The sequence below is a fragment of the Saccoglossus kowalevskii genome, chromosome 1 (assembly GCF_978046115.1).
Source record: "Saccoglossus kowalevskii chromosome 1, keSacKowa6.1, whole genome shotgun sequence".
Taxonomy (NCBI): Eukaryota; Metazoa; Hemichordata; class Enteropneusta; family Harrimaniidae; genus Saccoglossus; species Saccoglossus kowalevskii.
In genome coordinates, this window is record NC_140641.1 from 35140905 (window position 1) to 35163434 (window position 22530).

Consider the following 22530-nt stretch of genomic DNA (forward strand, 5'->3'; position numbering starts at 1 on the left):
AACTTTTCCTAGTGAGAACAGTATTAAATAAAGTACATACACGTACGTGTGTAGTTGATTGTTGACTAGCAAAGATGCATTATAAAATTAATTAATTAATTAATTAATTATGGGTACATCAAATTATTTTCAAAATAAACCCCATTTTTAATTGATTTCCAAAGTTTGGAGGAAAACTTCAAATAAAGGAAATACTGTACCTTTCATTTGGTTTTTCTATTTAACCAAGTTAGTAATTAATTCTTGTTTTGAGGCAGTGCCTTAAAGGTCTGGTATTTCATAGTTACTATATATAGCACTCATAATGTAGTCATTTGCAGTACTTAGAAATTATGTAATTTAACTGAGCCTTAATGTAGCTGGACACACCACACCTGTGGAGTCATGACCCATGCTGCTATTCAGAGTCCAGAGTCTAGAGTCTGAATACAATATGTATTGTACATGAGTTACTGATTTTGTCTTTTAGCTTTGCCCAGGAAATGTGTATTGATTATTGAACAGTAATAGGCTTGATGATTACAGCAAGTCACAGTGAGATGGGGATGTGTACTATTTCTTATTATTCCTTTATAAACCTTATATGGAGACACTTTTCACTATTTCATTTGCTGAGTATTCACCACAGCCCCCTTCTATCAGCTCTAATATAGAACACTATGACATTCAATGCTTTCAGTGGCCACACCTCCCTGGTTACAACAGTCTGCACAAAACATGCCAGCTTCTGATTGTACAACTAGAGGCAAACTGTCACTATGATATAAATGACTGTTGACTACTGCTTTTGTCATTGAAAAACAATGTAAATACTGCAGAAGTGAACATGTACATGAAAGAAAATGTTTTAAACATTTTGTCGGTTGATTTTCCTGTAGGAATTGCCATGAAAACTGTTCTGATTTCAGTTACTGGTGGAGATTTGTGTATGTTCACATACATGCCATTCAAGTTCAATGTGAATGGCTCTGTTACTGAGTAGAAGGCTATTGTGTACTTTAATAGGTTCAGTGGCACTGTTGATTCTGTAAACTAATCCCCCTGTGTTCAGTATCATAATCATTAAAGATGATTTTATGCATTTATATACTTAGTTTAGGACAGTACATCCCAAATAATTAGATGGCTATCAATGAAGGCAATTATTTCTGAAATAAACTGTTTTTTTTTTATCACAAACTTAAGTAAATAAAAAAAACTCAACTTGTTTTTTATGTGCCCTAACCATAGTTTTGGAGATAATTAATTATTTCCCACATTATTGCTGCTTTCAAAATATACCCGGTGACAATTATCAAAATTGAAAGTAACTATTATGCAGTACCTGCAAGGAAAGACTTTTTACTAATTCTGACAATCCATTTTATACACTCAAATAAAATCACAAAAACATTTATATTTTATTTAAGAAAAAAACAAGACGGTGCCCTCTGGCCTAGCTGGGGTAAAATAGATATTTTAATATGCATTTTAATTTATTGTGAATTATAAATGACCTGAAATGTTTTTTTTTTTTTATATATATGTACATCATAACATGTATTGATATAAGTCATTATGATTCAACTTGCATTTGAAAGATGCTGGAAATTTGTGGATAACCAGTAATATAGGGTGTTCTTGTGCTGTTATAAATTCTTGCACAAAGTTAGTGTTTAAATTTCAATGATTTAGCAATGGCTACTGGGAATAAATTCCAATGTATAACGGCCTGTATCATTGTTTACATGTCCATTGGAGACATTTCTATGTACAAAAGGAAAGCTGCAGACAATAGTACAAGGTCTTCAAACTATAAAAGCTGACAAAGAGAAGTTGACAAATGTTGAAGGTGGCTGCAAGGGTTAAGGGTATTTCACAGGATACATGTTGGCAACCTTTTAAACATTTCATGTATTTCACCAAAATGAAGGGAAATTTAAATGATGGTTTGTTCCTAGTTCTTTGATTTGGTTTTTTTTTTTAATAATGTTATCAGTTGAATATACAATGTAATAAAGGCAGGGCTTGAACTTGAACATACCTAGGCATCAAATTTCTTCAATGCTCGAACGTTTGCCTTGGTGGTCTTTGAAAAATATTTTCTCTATCTCCTATACATCAAAGCAATTTTATCAAATTTTGCTGTGAAAATTTTGCTTTTCCCTTGTCCTCTGAACCCTGAAGTTCAAGCTATATAATGGTTATATTATACATGCATATAAAATATCCATTGATTGTACAATGTATTTTTGACAAACCTAAATGGTGAAGCGGAAGTCCAGTTAAATTCAGCTGGATATGCATGTACTTTTCATTTACATATACATGTCGTCCTTGACAACCTTATTGTATATATTGAGCTTCTGTACAAATGATAACCCTGTCTGTCAGTTAGCTTGATTTATCATAGTTACTGTACTCCCATGATGCAACAGGCTTTAATATTACCCTCATCCCCCTCCATGCTTACAGAGACAAAACAATTAATCTGTATGGTAGTCCCATGATGCAACAGACTAATTAGCTCTGTTCCATGCTTACAAACAATGATTACTGCTCACTGCACAAGTTACCTGGAGAATACATTTTTGTGAATGTCATGAATCACTGTAGCAGTGAAACTATTGCAAAGTATAGTCCACACAAACATCATTAAATCGTCAAATTGTGAAAATTTCTATTACCAAGAATTATTTATATTTTTTTTAAATAGGAGGTCAGTTGGTTCAGCAACAGAAAAATACCGCCATGCTTGTTGGGTTCAATTTTAGATATTAATAGTATATGACATTTTATATATTCAGAGTGTAATCATAAAACCATTGCAGTTTTTCATAGTCACAACTGATAAAATGAAGGCATTGACTCATGATAGTTACTGTGTTAGATCTGATACCACTCATGAACAATAGTTTGGCTTCACTACAATGTATTTGGGCATGTTTGGTCCAATTACTTACTGGTAATGATGTTGTCATGGATACAACTATTCGTCTTGTATTATCCCTGTCGCTATAATAGGGATACCCACAAATTGTCAGTTTCAACTTGAATGGACACTCACAGTCGTACAGAATTAACATGGTACAAATATTTTTCATTATTTTCTTTTCCAATTCATACATGACTTGAAGTTGTTCTGTCTCTATTAAATAAAATAAGTGATAAATCATGTATAATTACCTGTAATATTGTAGTGACAGCATAATTCTGCCCAAGCTTAGATGCTAAGTACATTCACATGCTTTTAAAAACAGTCTTACTTTAAACAGAATTTTTAACTGATTTTGTAAAGTGGTGATTGATTTTATATTATTATTTAAACCATTATACCTCAATTAGTGTATGATATATTAGTTGTAACATGACATTTAACCCATTTATCACCCTTGCCAATGTTTGTGACATGCTATACATTGTTGTGTACAACTTTGTACATCAAATCACTTGCCAATGAAAAAAGATGGCCAATGGGTTGCATCCAGTCCTCCAGAGAGTGTCATCTATAGAAATCTTCTGGGATTACGGTATAAGATGACAACTTACCGGGGCCCTGGCTGAAATGTCGCCTTCTTGACCATCTCTCTGATGGTTATTTTGTCATTTCTTATGATGGTGTGTGTCCTGCATTCTTTGTACCCATCATGTGACAGATTTCAACAAAATGGAGACTACTCGACCCTTAGTTTACAGGTCACATTTTATGTAACTTTGCCATGCATTTTGGTCTGAATCAATAATCCGGTTATTTGGCCGTTGTTGCGTGGTTGCATTTACCGGTAAATAAATGTTTTTTCAAAATTGTTGCTTTAAAGCTTAATTTATTCCCCTTTACTGAATAAAACATAATACCCTTTCATCATCAAGTATTTTACAATGCCACTTTCAATATATCACAAATTGTAAAACTCTATTATTTAGTATTCTCTAATTCAATAAAATATCACTTATAAAGTGAGTCTGTCTTGCACAGTGTGTCTATATAAGTGCCAGTCACGTAGTCTACGCATTATAAACCACTTATTTGAATAATAGCACAGTGCTAATATTTTGTCACAGGATGGCCATTAACCATACTTAACATCTATTAATTACTAATAAATCACTCATAATGTTGCCTCAATAATGCTTTTAGCAAAATACGAAGAGTAAAAAAACAAATAAGTGATACATGTATCAGCTTTTTTAGCTCCGCTGTCGACAAAGTCGACACAGCAGAGCTGTTCATATTACTGATTGTCCGTCGTTGTCGGCGTCCGTCATCGTCAATGTTACAATTTCAACATCTTCTATGAAACCACAATTCAGAATTTTTTCAAATTTGATATGCAAGTACTATACCTTGGATGGTTCTTTCTCAGATTTGTTCATTTCATGTCAAAATCTCAAATTCTCTAATTTTGATATTTTCAACTTCTTGTTAAAAACGGCAAGTCCAATTGCTTTGATATTACATATATAGGTACTACATGTGGACCTCTCTCAGATTTGTTCATTTCGTGATGAAATATTTAATTCTACAAGTCCAATTGCTTTGATATTACTTATATAGGTACTACATGTGGACCTCTCTCAGATTTGTTCATTTCATGATGATATTTTCAATTCTCTAATTTTGATTAATATTTTTGCCATTTTTTGGTAAAAAGTGATATTTGCGACTTCTTGTTGAAAACCGCAAGTCGGATTGTTTTTATATTACATATATAGGTACTACATGTGCACTTCTTTCAGACTTGTTAATTTTGTGGTGATATCTTCAATTATCTAATTTTGATGATTATTTTTGTCATTTTTGGTGAAAAGGGATATTTTTGAATTCTTGTTGAAAACAGCTAGTCCCATTGCTTTGATACTACTGGTATACATATCGTTCATTTTCTAATGATATCTTCTGTTCTTTAATTGAAATGTGCATTGCTAACAGCGGAGCTATCTCAGCCGACTGGCTGCTTGTTTTCTCATTCTAATGATGTTTCAGTTCGCATACACAGAAATAGAAATAAAAAAGTTCAGTAATGTATTTACATAAATTTCAGTTATAATTGATTCCATCATAAGAAAGTACGGCAGGCCTTTGGCTTACTCAAATACAGATATTTCCTATACTACTAGTATCCATGCTACATTACCACTGATAGGGAGAAAATAGTCTTACAATGCAAAGTAGGTACAACATGTACATTTATTCTTGGTGCAAGTAGACATACAGCAAATGAAGTAGTCTGGAAAACTGATTAAATATTATGAAACTGAAATATTACCAATGCCCAAACACATTATACTACCAGTATTATACTTTTTAGAGACATGAACATATCTTTGAATACTGGTGACTACGTGGAGATAATGTGCAGCAAATAAATTGACTTTTATGGTTTTCAGTTAAAATACATAATAAATGTATGCCAATATATTCTGATAACTGTCCAAATACCAGACAGGTGTTAATTTACTCACATCAGAAGTTCAAGGCTAAGCACAGCTTTCGCAGATTAATTTTTGTGGGTGCACTGCTCCTGTTTCAAGTAAATGGACATGTAGTCCACAATATTTGTATCAACTTTAGCATTGGGTCGTTGATCATCAAAACCAATGCACAAAATTGGTAATTTATTCATTATTGGTGCTAGCTCTCTCTTCAAATTTCTTAATGTTTACCATATATATTTATGCACTGTCATGTACATTTCCAGTCTGTAGTTTCTGCAGTCAATATCGACTGTAACAGGTCTTGTAACAGGTAAATATTTATTGCCACAAATTGTCATGCATATGTGTGCGTTTGTCTCACCACTCGTATCCAACATAGCTCAAACATGCTTAGATCAATCAAGTTTAAATTCTTGCAGACATTATATCGGATTCCTGATAGCCAAATGGCAGCCATCTTAGAGCTAAAATTATATCAAAGTCACACCTTTTCACGATTCTTAAACAGGATCTCAGATGTGCATGAATGGATTTTGTGTGCATTAAACATAATAAGACCTTGATGCTTATTTTTCGAATTGGGTTCAAAATAGATTACTGGCAGTCATCATGATTTTGTTTTGAAGAATGCAATTATGGATTCACGTCTCTGACTTGCCTGGACCAATCAAGTTCAAACTTTACACGTACATGTATATCAGACATCATACAGTATTGGACAAACTCAAATTTTGACGCATTAAATCCAAAATGACTGACTGGCGGTCAACTTGTTTAAAGGAATGCAGTTACGCACACCATATCTCATACATGTTGCTTGATATTATGTATATCGCCTCGGTAGTCATGTGATATCTCATGCCTATACCGTAATATAAACAGAGACGATGCCATTGACAATAACTTGTTTACAATATTTTGGCGGAGACAATAACAATTTGCTGTCCTCAAACTGACAGGATACAAATCATTTTGATTGTTCTTAGATAGACCAATTTTTTTTTACTTTTTTCTCGCAATTAAACCACCTGCAGCAAATGGCTACATTCAGATGCTATCAATCCACCTGGATATTTGTTGAGCAGAAAATAAAACTATTTACATGTTATTTCACCTTTGTGTTACTCCCTTGCCATCTATATTTCATGTCATGACTAACAAAACCCACTCATAATAATTTAACCACTCAGATAAAAAAAATGTTAATTCTGTGTTCAGCTATATCTTTCATGATTCGATGGATTCAGTATAACTTTGTAGAATTGTATTCAGAAAGACAATAATTAGATATATCATGTATTTATAATAATATGTAGATATATTTAAAATTATGTGGATGTTTTGGTAATATGCTGTGTTGTATAGTCACCTTGACAACATGCAGTTGCACCTTTACCCTACTAGTGACATTCATGTGTTTGTGTTATTCAACCTTTAGTCTGCAGTTGTTTATTTTAACCTACCTATGGAGTCCATTGTTAACAGAGACTTCTATATCACATTATCAGTCACCACAGCTACATTTGGTGGTTAAGTTCTGTGTTGTTTTTAGCTGATCCTCTCAAGTACATAATAGGGCCATAAATGAATTTAGTGAGTTATTGTACGTCAAATGTTTTTTTCGCTGTTCCCTGTTCAGACTTTTATGTATCCCTTTTAGCAAATATAGACACTGAATTTGTTGTTTTTTCTGTCTATATGTTAAAAGTTGATGTTTCATGCATGTACCATATTGTTTAGTGATCTGATCCGATAGGATAGACATATGTTTAAAACTGACATACATGCGTGATACATGTAGGCTGGGTCTATAATACCTGTGTACCCTGGTAGTAGGGTTTGTGCATATCAATCATTCAGTGAAATATGTAACAGGAACTGTCCTATACACTTGTTACAGCAGAGTATTACACCATCTGACTACGACTGAATGGATTTTTTCACCTGGCCAAGACCAATTGATTGTCTAAGTCTAACTATATAGCTAATTTATTCCTGTTGTTTTTATTTTTAGATGAATTAGTGGATCAAGATGTCCAAAATAAGAGAGCAGCAGTCGATGAAGTTTTCTGAGTCTATCGGAGCGACCCAACCGAGTCATTCACAGAAAAGTGGTAGAATGAATCGTACACCAAGTGACATCATAAGTTATGAGGATCTTTTAATTGCACATTATCTTGAAGAACTTCGTAAACAACCCCCACCACTTGCCAAGAAAAAGTAGGTGCAATTTATTGATGTGCATGTTAAATGCTGAATGCAATATGCAAATATGATCCTTGTGGAGAAATGTATCTTCCATTTCAATGAATACCACAAAGTCACACTGTAACAGTAAATATATTTTATGTAGCTGCACTATTAACTGAAATATCACTGTCATGTTGTTTCACTATTTCTTCACAAAATTTTGTCTTGACCAGATAAACAGTCACTCATTTTGGATTTCCGTTAGTTTATTTAAACTACCAGTAAAGATGTAACAGTGATATTTCATTGAATTTACATCATGCTATCTTAATCGAGTAGTATTTGTCTGTGTCATGAATCTGCTAGTCTGTTAGAATATTATCAGGAACAAACATTTGAATGGTACATACAGTATATGTAGACATGCTGGCTAATTTCATTGATAATGTACAATGATGTGTGATGTGATTGGAAATGAAACTCACTCACATTCATGGCATTGCGTCATTCTGAATTCACTCATATGTAGTTAAATGTAAACTTGTTTGAGACCAGTGACTAAAGTCGATTTGGTAACTAGACATTGTATTTTTATGCTGTATATAATATCACTAGAATATAGAGTTCAGCATTGTGACATCCCATAGGATCATATTTGCATATAAATGACCTGCAAATTACATGCTTTTGTGTTTGCATGGTGTGTTTGGTGATGTTTTTATTTGTGGTGTAATGTACGCATGTTGTATTTGTTGTGTCTAAATTTGGGTATAAAACTGAAGTAGGTGTCAAGTCTATATTGGTATGCAAGGTATACAAAGTGAATGCTATAATATTAATTGAACAGTTCACGCACAAACAGATACATGTAGTTAACTACCTCCTATCTTTCCACAACCTTCCCTCCATTAAATTAATACTTATTTTTGTTCTCATTTTATTTTCTTCCACTAACATCTTTCCCTTCATAACTTTTAACCTTTGTTTATCACTCAATATTTGATGTTTCAGACCAGACGAACGTTCTTCTTTAACCAGGTATGTGTTTGTGTTTTTCCAAACATCGCTCCACACCCTCTTCCAAATTAGTCCTTTTTAAGTTTGGATTTGATTTTTAAGATATGATATCTAATTGCATGTCATTATGTGACCTGTTTGATTAGGATTTTTGTCCAGACTTGCAGTAAGCCAAATCAGTTTGAAAACAAAATGCATAAAATTAAAATAATACCCTGGAGTGTTTGATTGCTCCAAATTTTATTTCCCTTGTATTCCTGAATCCAGATATATTTTTGTTCCTCCTCATTTACCATATTTACCATCAACTAATATTTGATATATTAACGCATGTAATCAGTGTGTATGACTAAACCATGTTGTGCGACTGCATTTATTACTGAATACATAATATTTAACATAATGTTAGTGACATATTATGGCATGTGTTGAGATTTCAGTACAGCAAAGTTTAACATTATTTTTTCTCCAGTATAGCAGTTTTCCTGTCTGTGTATTTTTAGTCATTTTATCAACTTTCCATCTGAGTTTATAACAAAGAGATTTTAAACAAGATTAGTAAATGACAGATGATGTCAGTCAGTGTCAGACTGTTTTGTTTGGTTTGCATGGCAACAAAATGATGAATTATATTTATACAGTGAAAACATTTTCATTTACGTCTTGAGTTTGAGTACCTATTACCGGTGTGTGTGGTATTCTCTGAGACGACTAAAACAGGAAGTAAAAGTGACACAAAGGATTTTTGCGGTAATAATAATAATGACTTTATTACACTACAAAACTCTCAGCGGGTTCAGTATGGTAAATAAAAAAGTATTACAAGATCAGGACAATTCTAAATACAATACAATACTAGAAAAAACAATACTAGAAAATACAATACTAGAAAATAAGAATAAGATAAAGACTGAGTTAAAAATAAATATTGAAAAAACAATTACTAATGTGAGGGGAAGTTGGTTAGTTAAGGGAGAATGTGAAAAAACATAATTTGATCTTGTTTGTGGTTGGTGAGGGCAATTTGGGGGATTGTAATCTAATGTCTTTTTAAGTTTTTTAGGGAATCTTATACACTACGAGAGATTAGGAAGTATAGTGATGTGCATAAATGTCTTGACTGCCAATGCTTTCCATAATATTAAATATTTTCATGGAATACCTGGTTCATGTTTTTTCTAAGACACAAGTTTTAAGCTGTCATTGGATTGATTGACTTCAAAGATTATAAATAATGAGTCAGTATCAAGATTAATACTTATGACCTTTCATATCGTATGTAACCTTTTTAATAACAAACCCTGTCAATGTCATTTGGTAAAACAATTTTTTTTAGCATGTAAGTTTTAGAAACATGTGCTTGGTTATGACTGCTCCAGTTGTACAATACTCACATTGGTATGCTGAACGACAACTACCATTGTTAAACAATATAAATAGCTAACATCATGCCATTAGGATTTTTACCTGTTGGCTGTGTTTCGTTAAAGATGTCTGTTTTTTTTTATCAGCTGTGTGTTGACAACAATAGATTAAACTCATTCAATCTTTGACCTTACATCGTTGCTAAGGGGAATTATCATGTAAACAATGTTGTTAGGAGGAGGAGTGATATATAGAATAGGCAGTTACTCGCTGAGTAAATATGTTTTGTAATTGCAGTGTTATTTTAGTCTTTATGGAGGCTGAAAACTCAAATGTTTGTGATCTGACATTGTTAATTTTGTTATGTTAAACAAGATTCTGTGTTTTTGTGTTGGGTATTAGAACATTGAGGGCAGTATTCATTCACTGACTGACTAACACCACTGAAATATGTCTTCCTTAATTTAAGTTCTGCCTGGTTCTGAATAATTCAGCTACTGCTGAAAGATATTTTTCATTTTTTAGAATCACTGCTTGTTGGATGTGTAAGATATCTGCCTTAATAGATTGTGATTTATATTTAAAAGTTAGCTACCAATTCTTAAATTATCAGTCATTTTAAAAATGACAGTGGGGTGTGCTTTACATCAGAGAATGGTTTACAGTGGTGTGAGGTTTGCACAGGTTTTTGATTTACAGCGGTTCTTGATTACAGAGTTATTTAGTTTATGGATTTTTTTTCTGTATGAGGAAGTATATGGTAAAGGGGTGGATAATTTACTCACATATTTTTCTCTATAGTCATTCTATCTAAGCCTTGCATGCATTGTTTCATTTGGTGGTGTTTTAATACACAATGTGTTAAAATTACATTCATTTCTACTACAGATTACTCATTGCATTAACACCCATTATGGAGCACTTCAGCTTTATTCCGCTTCATATTGCATTTATTTCTAAATGGTTTTAATGCTGTAGCTGATTTCCATTAATGTAAGGTGAGGTTATGACCCCACTTCTAGTGCCGAGTCTGTGCAGGGTTCATTGGTTACATAGAGTGTTTCATTGTTGTGTATCTGTCTGGCCTGTCTGGCGTGTTTTCAGTCATCTCAACAATTTGTCAGCTCATCTTTTTTTTTTTTTTTTTTTTACCCAATGTTCATTAACTTGCACATAATGTAATTTGAATGCTTTATGAAGGTTAATATTTATGGAATGAAATGTGATGCACTGTCCATTTATTACTGCATCGGTAACATGACAAGGTTGTAATGTGGTAAATACTGGGTGATACTTAGCCAAGTTAATATCTTCTTCTGACGTCCAAGACCTGTTATCATGCAATATTGCAATTATAATACCATGAAATGGTGAAAAATCTAATGTACACACTGTGGTATGCTTGATAAGATGGCTATGACCTGAGGAATACTATGAAATGTGGTGTTAGTTCATCAAAGTTTCTAGTTATACATTTAGGATGTTCACATACAAACAATATACAAAAACACAAAGATGAAAATGACCTGGATTTCTTAACATAAAAGAAGGTGGGTTTTTTGTTTTAGGATGATTTAGGATTCACACAGTTTTGCCATTTGTTAACTGGGCTGCACATGACATTGATCAACTAACAAATATGTTGTTTGAATAATCAGTAGTGCAAATGTTGGTAATTTCACAGTATTACATTTACCATAAAAAAGCTATTTCTAAAGCTGTAAACATTTTTTTGGAGATTGTTCCAATTTCACAAGAATCACTAATTCACCACTTGAGGGCATACTTCATAGTACATACTCACAATAGCTTTTCCAGTTCATTGGGCATGACTAAACAAAATTCTTACTATTTGTCCATTTCTATACTTTGTCATTCTTCCCTGTGAGAATATTTTTGTTTATGTTATCTAGATTCTTTCTCATATTGTATTTATGTCATGTTTTGTTATTAGTTGTCTGCCCATGACTTCTGTACTTTGACACTCATGTTACTTATTTTCCATGATTATAGTGTATGAAATGGTTGTGAAATCAAGCACGTAATTTACTTAACTCAGAAAACCCCTGTGAGATTGAAGTAAATCTCTCTTAACATTGAAACTGGAGCCTATAAGTTCACATTAAGTTCAACGTGTGAATAAAATGCTTGTACCAGTGTTTCTAGTTAAAGCAGTCTATGGTGAGTGCTGTGAACAGTGACAGCTACCAGTAATCAGTAATTGACTACAGCCAATTCAGCCAATTTGGATTGCTACAAAGCTGTTCATTCAAGGGTTTAAATCACAGTAGCATACAGAAAGTAATTTATTATCCTACAGTGGTAATTGTACCCACGAGAATAAATTATCAAAATAGAATAATTAAATTTCCCACTGCAAGTATTTTCACACTTGTTATTGAATTGTAGCTTTTTTTTTTTAAATTCTATGTTCTTAAATTCTATGAGCTTAAAGAAATGTACATTATGATGTCGCTGAGTGCCAGTATGTGTGTTAACAGCATCCACAGGCTATTATTCACCTATTGAGCTAAACATGGTTTCCCCAAGATTTCTAACACAAGTACTATTGTTTACTCCTTGGTTTGAGTTGAGGTGCATGATGGATATCATAAAAATAAAGTTTTTATGCATATTTCACTCTTTTAAGCTAGTATTAATGAGCTTCATACATGTAGCATCTTAACTTGTAATCCATAAGTACTTATGTTTTTAAACAGAAACCCTGTAAATAGATTAAATTGCACAGCAACGATGATTTTCACTTCATTATCCCACAGAGCTGTAAAAGTTTTGTGCTTTACGGGGATTGAGTGTCAACAGCACACTGCTTATTGGTCCATTGTTGACTAAAGAACAATAAGGGGTTTGAGTAACACAAAACCAAATCAATAAAAAAATTTGAATACAGCACTATTATGTGAGAGGCCATATATCTGGAAAGAGGAGAGTCTAATCAAAACTAGCCAACTGTTTGGCAAACTGCTACAGTCAAGCGATTTTGTAAACAGATGTAGTGTTCCTTGTCGGTCACGATGAAATCTATCACAAAATTCATTGTTATCTGTAGCTATATGCCACGTGAATTCATTTGAACTGTAAGTATACTACAATGATGTCTTTCAGTTTGTCAGCAGCGGGCAACAACTCACTTGTGTGTGTGTATGACCTATTGATTGCTATGTGCAAACAAACCGGTACTAGGCAGAGTCTCGTTTCTAAGTTGACGAGATCAACCTGCTGTCTGGCAATATATATTGCTTGTGTTTTCTATAAACAATTCAAAGTATATCATCCATTCCAGTGGGATTTTTTTTGTTATGTTGAAAAACTTGTTTTTTTTGTCTCTAAAGGCACTGTCTTTTTTTGTAACTATGCTAAGACACGTTTAGTGTGATTAGGACTTGTAAACGATGTCTTAATTCCATGCCTTGGGTGTTTTTTGATCATGTTTATCCATTGCTAAATACTTAGATCTCAGTGAATTAGAGATATTGATAATACCTGTAAAAAAAAATATTTCTACCAAAGAACTTTACTTTGATTCAGTTTACATAAAATTGACAATAATGACAGCCATATGGCTGAAACCTTAAATGTTCCTATCTTGTTCTTGTTGTATTATGTTTTTGGTAATGCTGCTGTCAACGTGTTAACTCATAGATGTTATAGAAATATTTACATACAGCCTTCTTATATAACAACTATCTTGGTGAAAGCATGTATAGACTGACAGGGTCAGGAAAGGTGACATCTAGCATGGGCCACACCTGTACAATCTTTTGACAGGAACACTTAGTAAATGCCTGCCATGAAAGATAGCTCCACACAATTGGTTTACCAACTTATTTAATCTGGTGCATGGTTGCATGGTATATTTCTATCATAAAGAAAGCCATGCTTTGCCCCTTCACAATTTGTATTCAAACAGTTTTAACTCCTCGTAAATTGTTATAGCCGAAAGGGAAAACATCAGACACCCTTTTATAAGTACGTGCTGTGTATAATTATATTCTAGTAAGTCGTTGACTTGATGCTCCACACCATGGGTAAAGAGTTGTTCTTCTTACAAACAATTACTATTGTTGACATACAAATCAAAGTAAACAGGGCAGGCTGTTTATAGTTTTAAGCATTACTGCTATGGCTGGAGTTTAAGAAACAAGCAAGTTTCCGGACACAACCAAATTGTTAAAATATGGGGGATGATTGTCACTGGTATTCTTTAATTGATTATAGAAATGTTCTGTAGGCTTATGAGTTATTTGAAATAATGCTAGCTGGAGTCTTGAGATAGATTGAGTATAACATACATTCATGAACAAGTTTATTTTATTTAAAGTTACATGTACCGTTTATGCTTAAAACATTATGTTTAAAAAACAATGTTTATTACTTTAAATAAGTACACTCTAAGTACACCCCTTCTCATGTAGCTAACTCTTGACTATATTTTCTCTTCATGAATACCACCTAAACTATATTATTTCACGATGGAATATTCAAAAAAGTGGAGAAAGGGGGATTGCTTTCCCTAGTGTGTCGATTATTTACAATTATTTTATCTCACCTGTTAATTGTTTTGTATTTCTTTAGAGGAAAACAGCAAAAGTTGAGTTCACCGTACTTGCAGAAACTACCCCATAGTTCCCTGTTTTTGTTACAACAATCATCTTCAAAATCAAAGCGACCAGTTTCTGCCACCCAATCAGCTAGGCTTGCATCCCGGGAAAAACAGAGGATTGACCCCAAGTTTATTGCTGATGCAAACAAATGGGAACCTGACAATCAGAGGAGTGACGAGGAAAAACAAGGAGAGAACGATAAGAAGAAAAGGGAAAGGCCATCAAGTGCTCCAGCAAGAACAAAAACGTAAGTGAAACTTGACCATCAATTTACTGACCCAAGTTTGTATTCCTTTCAAACAACTGCATCAGATCTTGTTCTGATTTGTTTATTATATATTTAATTTATAGTCATATGAGACCTACCAGTGCCAAGTCAACGACCTCGACAGTGTCAAGAATCTCAATGAGGTCATCATACTCCACATCAGGACGTCGCAACAGACCATTCTACAGGACACCAACCACCATCAAATGTACAGCTTATAAAAATGGACATAAAGACATATTTGCAGAAATATCTGCACCCAATATTAAAATAGTATGTTACCAATCTTTATTTATAATTTATATGTGTATGTGATTTACTGGTATAAGAATAAACATCTTGGTTTATACTATGAGGTGAAACCTTAGAACAAAGTTATACATGACTTCCCTTACAGATTTGACAAAGCATTTCATCTGAGGAGAGCAATCACTCTGATCATATAAAATCATCAGGATATGATGGTTATTGCCCAGAATTACTTAAATACAGTTCAGACTTCCTAATTCAGCCACTACGTAAATTATTTAATATAATCCTGGACTCAGGTATTTATCCAGATCTTTGGAACATTAGTATTATCTCTCATATCTTCAAAAAAGGAGACAAAACTGACCCAGAAAATTATAGAGGAATAGCTGTTTCTAGTTGTGTAGGTAAAACCTTTTGTAGTATAATTAACACTAGAATTAGTCAATATACCGAAGATAATAACATTATAAACAATAACCAGGCAGGATTCCGTAAGGGATATCGTACTACAGATCAGATATTTGTATTGAAAACTATTGTCAACAAATACTTGAAATCAAAGGGAAAATTGTACTCGTGTTTCATAGACTTTCGAAAAGCATTCGATAAAATCTGGAGACAAGGGCTTTTCTATAAATTAATTAATAATGGTATAAATGGTAATCTCTATAACATCATTAAAAATATGTATCTAAATACAAAATCATGCATTCGTTTCAAAAATAAAATTACACCCATATTTGAAACGACCAAGGGTGTTAGGCAGGGTTGTGTCATTAGCCCAATGCTTTTTAATTTGTTTATTAATGACTTAAATAAATCACTAGAAGATGAATCATTAGATCCGGTTACATTGAATAACTGTAAAATTAGTTCCCTACTCTATGCAGATGATCTAGTGTTAATATCTGAAACAAAAAACGGTCTACAAAATGCACTAAATAGTTTAGAAGTTTATTGTCATAAATGGAAACTTCAGGTAAATCTGACAAAAACAAAAGTTGTTATTTTCAGACGAGGAACACTGAAAAAGACAGAAAAATTCTATTATAATGAACAAAATATTACCTGTATAGATATGTACAACTACCTGAGTATAAATTTAAAGTCAAATGGCTGCTACACTGAAGCCAAACAAAATTTAGCAGATAAAGCAGCCAGAGCAATGTATGCATTGAAACAGTTCCTACCACCAGAAACAAATTGTAGAACTTTCATCCATCTTTTTAAAAGGTGTATTCAACCAATATTATTGTACGGGTCTGAAATCTGGGGCCATGAAATTCAAGATTACAACAAATGGGACAAAACAATAACAGAAAAAACACAATTGAATTTTTACAAACAACTACTAGGACTGAACAAATTTGTGGCAAACATTGCATGCAGAGCCGAAGTAGGAGAATTCCCACTCTTAGTAGATATTCAGATCAATTTAATAAAATACTGGACTCGTATCAGTAAATTACCAGACAATAATATCACAAAACAAGCATACCTTGAACAAAAGAAATCCAATTTACAATGGTACTCTTCAATACAAAAAATGATGAACAACATGAACTTTTCACGAGAACAACAGAATGATTGGTTAACAAAACATATACAGCAAATTGGCAAAGTTGTCAAACAAAAATACATAAATTTCTGGAGAAAAAATATAACTGAAAAAACAAAGCTGAGAACTTATGAAAAATTCAAAGACTCTTATAATTTTGAAAAATACTTAGATGTGCTAAATTTGAAACAAAGAATTTCAATGACAAAATTTCGAACTAGTAATCACATTTTAGCAATAGAAAAAGGGAGACATATGCAACCAAAAATACCTTCTGAAAATAGAATTTGCAAACAATGTTCACAGAATGAAATAGAAGACGAACTGCACTTTGTTATGAAATGTCCACAATATAAAGTAATACGCCAACAAATCATACAAGACATTATATTTCCACAAGAAACCCAGGATGATCTCCAGAAATTTAATTTCTTGATGACTTCAAAAGATGATGTAATAATAAAAAAGATTGGCAACTATATTCATAATGCATTTCAATCAAGAAATAAAAATGCCATTTGATATGTAACACTTGCTTTATCTTTTTTTTTTTTTTTTTAACAACTAACTTTCTTTTTGTAGTAGTAGTTATCACAACTAATCTTTATTGCTATTAACTGATAGAAACATTGTATTTCTAAGGATGCAATAAAGTTATTATTATTATTATTATTATTATTATTATTATTATTATTATTATTATTATTATTATTATTATTATTATTATTATTGTTATTATTATTATTATATCAGTACTATTCTAATCCATGATAGCTAATAATAGCTAATACATGCCATTTTGAATTTCTGAATTAGCGTAGTCCTCCTAATTTCTCGCCTTACTGTGTTCAGAAGAACCATTTCTGTCTTGTTAGCCATTTCCTAAAGACAAGGCCTGAACTGACAGTAACACATCTGCTAACTTCACCCACAATGCACTATATTGCAAACAGTTCTTCTCTGCTGTGATTGTTATTTTAATCGTTCAGGTGTTTTCACACTTCTCTGGACCAGGCATTAAAATATTCTTTTAAATATGTATGTTTTAAGTCATATCATCTTTTGATATTTTTCCCTCACAGTTATTGGAACAGTGTACAGTGAAGCTAGGATTAACAACAGCTGCACGGAAAGTCTTTCTATCTAATGGTAAAGAAGCACTCTTACCCTCGGATATTGAACGAGGTGATGATATTTACATCTCATGTGGAGAACCATTCAAAGATCCTACCACATGTGAAAAAAGTAAGGATGATATCTAGTTTTGTTTATTTCATTAAATTGTTCAAGTTTTTAAATACATAAATACATAGCTCATAGTACATGGCTAATATAAACTGGGAATGAAATATACCTGGTATGTTTCTGTGTTTTTGTCCTCATGTAACCAAGGCATATATGTGTATACATTGATGCTATTAGCAGGAGTTAAATATTCATTAAATTTTTGTGTTTGCAGGCAATATAGAAATGAAGAAGTCTGCTTCATGGACAGTGAACGGTGTTGTGTTTGCAGAGGAAAGGAAAAAGAGAAAGACTAAACCAGCTTTGTCAAAGCGCCTCAGGTTTGTACATAGAATATTGCAGGATATGCTTTGTTTAGTTTATTCTCTTATATCTTGTATTCCATGTTGTTTCCCATCTGTATGCAAGTTGATAAGTTAAAGAAATTCAGTATATTTTGGTGGCTAATAATGAAAATATTCTTGTGTTGTCATTATTGTGTTCTGCAGATAATAAAAAGTGTACTTTGATGTTGATTGAAAAATAGTTTATAACTTTATTAAAAGCTACCCACTGCTAAAGAGGTTTAAATAATATCTGTTGACTGTATTTTATACTGTTACATAGGAGTATGTTAGCTCAGAAAAACAGGCGAGTGATGGTTTTCAAAAATGGGGACGGTCAGGAGATGACGGAGGTTGTAGTCTCAATGGACAAGTTTGCTTCTGTAAGTAATGAACACAAATAAAGTTCCATCATTGAGTGTTAAGTTTGATTCGATCATCTTCCAATTCTTAATTTACATTTTGAGAAGCTTATACACTTTGGTGTTTGCCAGGTGGTGAGTTGCATGGCACGATTGGTTGCATTATGTCCTCATTTAAATACAACAATAATTCAGAAGTTTGTTGAATTTTACGGCAAATAAAAGAAAATATTACAGTTTAATTACCATATGTATGTAACTTGTGTGTGGTTTCAGGTGTTATATAATAAGCTATTGTAAATAGCATTTTTGAGCTACAGTTTTTGATGGAAATCAATATATGGCCTTCATGTTATGCAAGAAACTGAATGTTCTGAAAATCACAATGAATATAGATAGATACTTATTTACTACAGTTTGATTGCGCCAAATTGTGCCTCCTGTTTTGAGCTGTTTCTAAGCCTGCAAACTGTCATAATTAGTATTCATATATCATGAATTTACACAATTAGGTGTCACATGACCTACAAGTCAGGTCACTTTAACTTAGTGTAGTTTAGTTAGTTTAGTGGTGTAGTGTAGTTCAGTGTTGAGACGTACAACTGGTATGAAATATCTGGTCTAATACTGTCTGCAGTTGTCACAACAACAATGATTATAGGGTGACGATGTCATACTCATTAATAACAATGTCTAAAACGCCAACCCAAAATGGATCCAATAGAAACATTTGCCATACATAAAGCTTTCCATCAGGAAAAAACTCAAAACGATGAGAAAAGTGCAGAAGGGTCCTCAATGATTTAAATAATACCTCTGTAGAAAACGCTACCGGTAGTAAAGCTGTGGGTCAGATGTACGTGTTCAATGCACTAGCTGTGGACCGAATGTAATCGGTAATGCGACAAAATACCGTCCATTGAAAGAAGGGCGCTCTCATATGCGATTCCTCCTCTAGTGTTTGCTCCGTTGAACAGTGTTATGTATTAATGTGAACAATGCTGCATGGTAGTTTCCATGGCCAAGGAATCATGGCAAGCAGAACTTGTACTTTTGGTAAACTTTGTAATTAATTTTGTAATCTTTTTTTTGTGTTTCAGTTTCTTGATGACTGTACTAGTAGACTGAATTTAACCACACCAGCAAGGGCTGCCTATACATGGCATGGTGTAGCTATCACAGATTTGCATGATGGTATGATTTAATAATACATTTTAATAATTTCATATTTAAATAGTTTTTCTAAATATTTGAAAGTCCAAATGTTTGACTCTTTATGTTTCAGCCCCTAAGCTTGATAAGTGCTTACAGACAAGTACAACACCTGTAATTGGACCACTGTGGATTTCCAAAGGAGAAGGCTTCAGTCCATCAGGCACCAAGGGTACGTACAAATGACATTACTCATATCAAAACTCAGTTTGAGTTCATACTGTAGTATCAACAAAATGTCTCATTCTTGTATGAACAAATTATCATGAATGCATTCATTTGTATGTGCTGATAATACTGATCTGATCTGATCTGATCTGATCTGAACTATCATGGTTAACTTGATCATCTCTACATGTGGCCGGAAAAAAGTTACTTTTATTCTATTGCCTATATGTAGTCTTGTGTATACGTGCCACAATTATGGTGATTTGTAGAATTGTAATATGAACAATACATTTGCAAATCAAACTGTTCCATTGGAAACACACCTGTTTTTTCATCTTTATAGGTCTTTTTTTAGGCGGAAAATTCTTGCCCTTTCAATTTTAAGTATAAATGATTTCTTTTAGATTTTCTGAAAGCTGTGATTACTCACTGTAAGCAGAAAATCAAAGGACTTGAGCAATACAAAGAACAGTTGGAGTATGCACAGGATGGTGAGAAGGATAAGGTGACAGTGAGTAAAATACAATCCATGGATGATGATGACATTTATGAAGAGATGAAAGAAACTGATGGTCACATTAGTACATTCAAAGCCGCTCTCAAAAAACTGAGAGAAGTCAACCGAAATATTAACATAATGGTATCAGAAGAAGAGGTATGTAGTAGTCTGTAGTAGTTTGATGAAATCTTATCAATGATAACATGTCAGTACATCAAGTGTGAAAAGTATGATTACTGAGAAAAAAAAAAAGAATCTCCAGTATAAGTAAATTAACCAACAATTCAACAATGGCTTTAAAACAAACACGGAGTGACTTCTATATTTACTGTGTTCATGTTTAAGACTATGATTTTTTCCTGAATTTTTTTTTCATGTGATATTAATGTGATTTCAGTAATTGTGACTGTAGTTAGATCATCCAATGTTTGCTTAACAGGCTGCTGGACATGAGTACATATTGGGACACATTAAAGAGATAAGTAGCTCTGATAGATTGGTTGGAACTCCAGGTATTAAAATCAAGGTAAATTATGTCATCTATCACAGAGACAGTTTTCTTTGTTTGGAACAGCAGTGACTATCAGTAAATGACTATTGTTACATAATCATGCTATTTTACCTTAAGCTCATAGTAAATAAATATATTTGTATTTAAGTCATTGTGTGTTATGTTTCTTTATTGATAAAGAAATGACTCTTTCCTCCTTTCTAGGTATTTCAGAATGGAAAGCCTGAAAGAGAAGAGGTGATTTATGTTAACATGAAAGAATTATCAAAGGGTGTTAACTCAGGTCAGAAACTTGGAGATTCAGGAAAGGATCCTATAGATGCAAAAACATTTATAATGCAAAGGGTAGGTTACTTATCACTAATGATTAAAACTGTATTTGTAATACAAGCACATATAAACCTAAAATTGCATACAAATGTGTACCGGTATATTAAGCTTTTTGCTGTTGAAATAATCAAACTGAGCTTACTATATTGTCCAATATTGGCATCAACTTTAAATTTTTAACTTCTTCTTGAAAAATGCTAGCCTCATTGCTTTGAGATCTTCTATGTAGATTAGGTGGACCTCTGTCAGATTTGTTCATTCCAAAAATTATACTTTTACAACAATTTCTCAAAAACTGTTTAGCTGATTACTTTGATACATTAGTACATGTATGTGCATTCCTTGCGTTGACTGCCATCAGATGTTTTCATTTTGTGACACATATTTTCAGTCTGCTTCCAAGTATGGATCAGATTAGTTTCAGAATATGCATCATATACAGTGGAACAATATCAGCTCAGAAGCTGCTTGTTTTAATGATGTTATCTCTTGTCATCTTACTACTAGCTATTAGATCAAATTGGCAACAGATATGGTGGTGCTTGTAAACCACGGCGACTCTTTACAAAGGATAGTGTTGAAATCAAAGATGTGTCTGAACTAGAGCATGAACAAGAAGTCTGCTTTACACTGGGAGAAAATTACAAGTCTAGCCAAGGTAAGAGATTCCAAGCTGTGTCAATGTTTTATTGTAAAGAAAATAACAGTACAGTATTGACGTATGTGTATTGTTTTTTATTTACAGTCATGATGAAATGCTGTTCAGATCACCATTTTCTAATATATGATATATGATGTATTATTATGTTAAATGTAATTCATATTTTGTGTTTTAGTGTTTGTGCTACAGTTGCAGTTGGATAAAGTGCGAGGTTTTAATTTATTTGGTGAAAGGAACGCAATAATGAAAGAGCCATTGCAAGCAGATGACTATGGTGCTGGAAGAGAAAAGTTAGTAATCCTTTCTCATTTACTGAGGTATCACATATAACACTTGACATGTAACACATGAAACCAAAATTAATGGTCTAAAGTATGATGACATTTTTTCATATATTTTGTGAATTATTAAAATCTATTATCTAGCTTTGATGCGGTGCCTTGAAAACCATGTATACTCATAATGCATCAGTTGCTGTGGTGCATTTTAATACTGCTTTATCTGACTGTATTCTCACAATTATCTGTAC

The 22530-nt window shown here is 32.9% G+C and overlaps 1 protein-coding gene across 3 annotated transcripts in view; it reads left to right on the forward strand.

Annotated features, from left to right (window-relative positions):
* The window catches only part of LOC102803796 (doublecortin domain-containing protein 1-like), a 44212-nt gene that overhangs the window by 1794 nt on the left and 19888 nt on the right, over nt 1-22530 (forward strand). For 2 of the 3 annotated variants that reach the window (XM_085500977.1, XM_085500991.1), the window contains exons 2-15: nt 7430-7635; nt 8617-8643; nt 14584-14859; nt 14964-15153; nt 17773-17935; nt 18150-18255; nt 18542-18641; nt 19721-19814; nt 19906-20004; nt 20405-20655; nt 20939-21025; nt 21215-21355; nt 21848-21998; nt 22177-22291. In XM_085500977.1, the coding sequence (XP_085357103.1) occupies nt 7448-7635; nt 8617-8643; nt 14584-14859; nt 14964-15153; nt 17773-17935; nt 18150-18255; nt 18542-18641; nt 19721-19814; nt 19906-20004; nt 20405-20655; nt 20939-21025; nt 21215-21355; nt 21848-21998; nt 22177-22291 (1988 nt within the window). In that variant the 5' untranslated portion in view covers nt 7430-7447. The remainder of the gene's footprint in view (nt 1-7429; nt 7636-8616; nt 8644-14583; nt 14860-14963; nt 15154-17772; nt 17936-18149; nt 18256-18541; nt 18642-19720; nt 19815-19905; nt 20005-20404; nt 20656-20938; nt 21026-21214; nt 21356-21847; nt 21999-22176; nt 22292-22530) is intronic. The other variant, XM_085500983.1, reaches the window with a different exon arrangement.